Here is a 6,000-nt window from a genome sequence, read left to right as displayed (position 1 = left end):
GCCCCAACATACATGTACCCATACACATGTGCACCATATGCCATAAAAACACACACATATGCATGCACACACACAAAGAGCTGAGCTGGCGTTACATTCCTGTCTCAGGGAGGACAGATAGGTCCTGGAGAACTGAGACACTTGGAACATGTCTGCAAGATGTGCAGTTCTGAAAATGAGGCAGGTCATTCCCTGGGGTCTCGGGGTGCTGGGCGGACCAGGTCTACACGAGAATGAAAAGCAAAATTCTGGTTTGAGCCTTCTGAGGCTGCGTCTTGTAGATTGGTCCTACAAGACCCACACTCCACGGTAATGCAAGCATCCTTTGCCTTAAGGGTTTGGTAAGTGGAATTAACTACATTAGTCAGTCAGTCAGCACTACTTTTTTTTTGGGGGGGGGGAGGAGGGTATTGGGCATCAAACTCAGAGCATTGTCTGCACTAAGCACAGACTCTCCCACTGAGCTACACTGTCTGCACTACTTCAGAATGAGTTAACAACAGTTATGCATGAACTACAAAGCCACACTTAATAGAGTCAGACTGGCCTAATGGACCAACAAATACAATTTTCTGTATTTTCCCCATTAGTCTTAACTAAGAAGAGTTCCTTCTTTGCTTTGTTTTTTGAGGCAGGGACTCGCTCAATAGCCTGGCTAGCCTGTAACCACTCTGCAGACCAGGAATCGTCATGGTCCTCTTTCCCGGGTGCTGCGGTGGACTACCGGCATGAGCCACTACAGCTGGCTCGTGTTTTCTGAGGCAGGGTCTCTCTTTGTGGCTTCAAACTAATGATCTTCCTGCCTCAGCCTCCTGGGTGCTGGGATTATGGTAAGCGATCTATCTTGCTGAATGAAGGTCACCGCTGATGAGGAATTGAATTCTGTTTAGTCTAGTTTTACACCAAAGATCGGGTATCAGCAAATGAGTGCAGCCAGCAGACCAGTGTTTGCTATTTTGCTTTTACTCTATAAAAATACACAACTTAAATACGTATGACACTCTGTATACAAGACATAAACAACTGGTAGATTTAACACTTTCAGTTATTTCAACAGAAAGCAAGTATGTAAATTACCTTGTAAGAGCATTCACAGTCAAGGGAAAAAATGTGCAGGGAACAATCAGTGCAGGGAGCTAACCCAAACTGTTCAACTGTCCAATACCACGAAGGGCCTTTACCAGACTGCCCAGCGCCACTGCCTGCCCACACGACAAGTGAACACGTGCATCCTCTCCAGAGATAGTTAACGGAGCAATCAGTGTCCAAGGGGCAGGGCCCTGACAGTGTCTGAAACTGTGCTCAGCACCAGGATGAGACGGGTCAACAGTTCCTTGCTTCTGACGCCTGCTGTGGAAATTGCTTAGCTTGATTTTGCAACTAAATTCATCTTCAAAACTTTTTTTTTCTTTTTTAAATGGTGTGGACTTAGCTCCACAGGCTGCAGTGTGAGGGAAGTGCCATTCCAGAACCTACTGAGCTGACCTGGAAGGGGGCACTGTCATTGCCAAAGGCAATATGCTACTCCTTGCTTCCTAGCGTCAGCCGGCAATCCCTCCGTCCTCCAGCTAACAGCTGCCACTCTGGGTGGAACAGCCACTCGTCCCTGACTCAGTGCTGGCAGGTGCTCCTTGTTCTGCTCTGATGAGCTTTCAACCATCTAGCCGCCTGACCTATGGCTCACTCAACTAAGAATTAGGTACTATTTTGCAGGTATAAAGAAGCATTTATCACTTGAGATTTCAATACGTGAGAACATACTAGAATAAGTTTCCTGAGGTAAATACAAGCTTAAAGAATGATGTACAGGACTCTTAACAAGCTGGTAACACCAAGGACACAGTAATGGAGAGATAAAGTGGCAGTGCTTTGGAGGAAGTGATGACACGGAGAGCAGCAGCTCTCAGGGAGGCAGAGAGGAGGACACAGATGAGGGGAGGGGGGTGCTCGAAAGTGCTTGAGAAGGCTGGAAGAGGAACTCTGAAACGCCGCCAGGGAGTTCCAGCAAGGTGAAGAAGTGACACTTGTCGATGACTCAGATGAAGAAGACATGGCTTTTCTTTAATGACAGCTGTTCAAATGCTTTATCCCTTTTTTGGGAAAGAAGGTCCTTCATAAAAATTTTTCACTGAAATGACTGAGTGGCGACTCCTGCTGATAGCCTGAGATCTTAACTGTGCAAAGAGTTTTTAAAAGGATGAAGGACAAAGCACACACCTGCACCAAGAATGTAAATGAATGCAGAGGTTAGTAACAGATTGAAGCGAGGCTTCAAAAGGCTTTTCATGTCTAGGCATGCTTTGTTGTTTCTTAATGCTCTGCTGATGGATTATGGAAGTCAGAAAAATCCTGGGATCTCGAAGCTTAGCCTTTTCATTTTATTACCATCACATAAAAAAATAGTGCACAGCCACCCAAAATGGTAATAATTAAGATGTCTGAAACAGAATCTCAAGATCTGAGCGTCAAGCCCAGGCTACATTTCAGCAAGTCGCTCTAAGGGATCTGATAAGAACACTAAAGTGCCCTGCTCTAACTGTTCCTCTGCCCATGCTGCTGAATGAGGTGAAGACTGGGCCCCACTCCATGACAGCGCCACACACAATCCCTCATCTTCATGACCCCACCTTCTGCTCCAAGAGCAGCTGGATAACAGCGTGTGTTCGGCATTCGGTCAGCCTCAGGCAGAATTGAGGCCCACAAAAACTTTGACATGGAATTCAATCACCTCAGAAGCTAGTTCGAGGGCCAGAAGAAACCACAGTGCCATATGCCAGATCTCTTTATCATTTCTATACAGATCTGAGATCATTAGGAACACTTTCAAGCTTCGTGCAGCTGAGCACAACCATACAAAGTGAGGTTACTAAGGTGAAGGGGAAAAAATCCCAAAGACTGCAGTGACTTGGATTATAAGACAAGAGCTTGTCTTCTCCAGTAAGAGATGTTATCTGGCAACAAAAATGGGATAGGTGTTTAAAAGTCAGTCTTTTATACCCTTCAAGCTCCAGTTAACACAGCTCCAGCTAAATGAGTAACAAAGTTAGGAGAAATGACAGGAAGCAAGCATCAGCCTGCTCCCCTAAGCGCTGTAAGAAATGTAGTCCTGGTGCCCCATCAGCTCCATCTAGCCACATGTACCAGGCAGAGACAACAGCAGGAGGGTGCTTTTCTATGCAAAGTAAGTTTCCATACTTGCAGATTAAAAATACTCTTCAGAAATTTGGAGTCCACGCAGAAACTGTAAAGAATCTGCCCTACACAGGTCTATGATGTCCCACTGTGCCCAAATGGATCATACTTATTTCAAGTAAGCTAAGCCCAGGGTAATGCCAGGGATTCAAGAAAGGTAATGGCAGATGTGGGAGGAGAGAAACAGACTAACCCTGGTGCAGAAGGAGGAGTCCTGCCTGTGGAAGAGTACCTGCCTGCCCCTCCCACCACCTGTGGTGAGGAGTGAGGACAGGGACAAGCCTTACACAGGGCCCTTCCTGGTGCCCAACAGGCTGGAGCTCAGCTGGCCTTTCTGTCTATGTGGGTGCGACTGAGCTCATGCTCCCGAGTAATCTACGGCCTCTACAGGCTTCTGTCCTCGTCTCTGGTTCCTCATTCCTGGGGCACCGCGCTCCTTTCTGCTTGCTACTAGCAACTATTTCTAGGGTAGAGCAGAGACCTAGGATCCAGGATGAGCGTCAGGGTCCCTGGCCGGTGTGGCTGCCACTACGTTTCTCTCTTAGCACTGGCTTGTCTCTCCCCCTGGTGGTTGGAGAAGGAATGGAGTGAATGACCTACCTCACCATTCTGCTACAGGAACGCTTATTTTTCTTTGAGACAGTCTTGCCATGTAATCCAGACTGGCCTCAAAATCAAAATCCTGCCTCATCCTCCTGAGTGCTAGATTATAGGCACATGACACCATGCCTGGCTACTAACTCCAGGCTGATGGTTAAAATATTAACCAAGAAGCTGCTTGGCAGGATGCTAAGCTCCTAGAGCTGGATGCTGTCTGCTTGCTTCTGTCATTCTTGTTCCTGTTTTCATTCCCCTCTGATGATGGGCAGATGGATGGATGATTGGGTTGTTCAGAGGAAGTCAAGTGACTCCAAGTGTCCTGCCAGCCTCCCTCTCTAGAAGCTTCATGGACTTGGACAAGCGAATGCCTAAGCGATGCTACAATTTCAAACATCAAGTTATCTGGCAATAAGAAATGAAGTGCATAAGAGATGCAGGGCTCTCTCACACAAAAGTAGGTTATCTTGCTGAAAAACGCCCACAACATGGCTACAGGCACCCATATTATTAACTTACAAATGACAGCACATGAGGGAATGAACAGTGAGCATTTGTGAAGGAAAACCCATGTTGGTTATTTCACCTCAATGGGAGTGTTTGCAGCTGAGCCCGCCTGTCTTTCCTCTGCCTCCTACTTGATGTTTTTCAGGAGGGCTGTCCGGGCATTCACAACTGCTTTGAAGGCATCTTCGCTGCCAGGCGCTACACACTTGTCCGGGTGAAGCAACACAGCCAGCTTCCGGTAGGCCTTATTGACCTCCTCCCTGAAAAGAGCAGCAGAGCTGTCAGTTACAGAGCTGGCCCCAAATCCTGCATCCCAGCTATCTAGCACACATCTCCCACGTAATCACTTCTTTTTCTCAAAGGTAGGCCTAAAGGACTAGAAAAAAAATAAACAATAGGTCGTATACAAGAAGGAAGATACAGTGCAAGTGAGTCTAGGAGACAGTCAGGAAGGATCAGCGGCAGCCAGGCAGCTCTGGATACTTAGGGGCAAGCCTTTGCTAACGGAAGGAGTGACAGCCTGGGCACCAGGGGAAAGCCCTCGGAGAAGCTTTGGGAACAACAGGGACTTGTGGTTAGCATGGGGTAGGGATTCAGAGCGGCAGGGAGGGAACTGGCAGAGACCTGAAGCAGATGTTATTACCTTGAAAGCAAAACAAGGAAAAACTCTGGCTTTGACTGACAGTAACAATAGTAGGCATTTTGTGCCAATGGGCACAGAGAAAGCTGCTTCTCGAAGTTGAGAGGCAGGTGGGAGATTAGCACAGCAACCCAGGCCTGAGGGCAAAGGTTCAGACGGCAGCCTCTGCGAGGACAACAGGGAAAAGAGCTTATGTAACATAAAATGAAAGTCGGTGGGAGCAGCGGTGCACTCAGCACCCAGCCAGAGAAGATGAGGAGGAGATGCCGAGGTGACACCATGGTACGGAGGACTGGGGCCAGGCTGGAGAAGGCCCAGAGACCACAGGCTCCTTCCTCATCTCCACTTGGCTTGACCCTCAGGTGTCAGGCTCTGTCCCCACCGCTTGGTTTTACTTCCCAAGCTTCCTTGTGTCACCACGGTTCCTGTGAGCCCGTCACATGGCATGGTGCTGTGTCAGGTGCCTTCACTGGTCTGTTCTTATTGGGAAGACTTCTCAGACCGTGTTCCCAGTTAAGTAAATGCTTGCTCTTTGCTGTTTAGAGGGCAGAACACCTGCTATCAGTCTGCAGAGTGACCTCAGTCTGGTCACAGCAGGAGCTCCCTGTGTCTTAGGCAGGCATGTCAGAGCTCCTTCTGCTGCTGCTGAGTCCTTCTCAATTTTCCTGTTCTAACTCTGCATGTTATTATGTACCTATGAAATATGCAATCTTTTATCTGGTATGTTCGGGTGGTGTAAGCCTGTGTGTATATGTGTGCACATATGGAGGCCAGAGGACAATGTCAGGGGCCTTCCTCTATCACTTTACACCATATGTTTTAAGACATGGTCTGTTAAGCCTCCACATGGCTGCTTTGGCTAGAGTGGCTAGCCAGTAAGCTCTAGGATTCAACTGTCTCTGTCCTCCCAAAACAAGAATTACAGAAACACGCTGCCCTGCCTGGCTTCTATGTGGGTGCTAGTTGTCCAAACTCAGGTCCTCCGGTTTGTAGTAAGCTCTTTATCCACTGAGTCGTTGTCCTCCGCCCTTACAAGTGTAATCTTATTGTTAGTTATCAAGAGG

The 6,000-nt window shown here is 47.8% G+C and overlaps 1 protein-coding gene across 1 annotated transcript in view; it reads right to left on the bottom strand.

Annotated features, from left to right (window-relative positions):
* Positions 1-945: 945 nt before the first annotated feature.
* The window catches only part of Dnajc27 (DnaJ heat shock protein family (Hsp40) member C27), a 29,310-nt gene continuing 24,255 nt past the window's right edge, over positions 946-6,000 (bottom strand). Inside the window, exon 7 of the mRNA XM_021648272.2 lies at positions 946-4,556. Coding sequence (XP_021503947.1) covers positions 4,424-4,556 — 133 coding nt within the window. The 3' untranslated portion in view covers positions 946-4,423. The remainder of the gene's footprint in view (positions 4,557-6,000) is intronic.

The sequence above is a fragment of the Meriones unguiculatus genome, chromosome 1, assembly GCF_030254825.1.
Source record: "Meriones unguiculatus strain TT.TT164.6M chromosome 1, Bangor_MerUng_6.1, whole genome shotgun sequence".
In the NCBI taxonomy this organism is placed as follows: domain Eukaryota; kingdom Metazoa; phylum Chordata; class Mammalia; order Rodentia; family Muridae; genus Meriones; species Meriones unguiculatus.
This window is presented reverse-complemented; position numbering and strand designations above follow the sequence as displayed.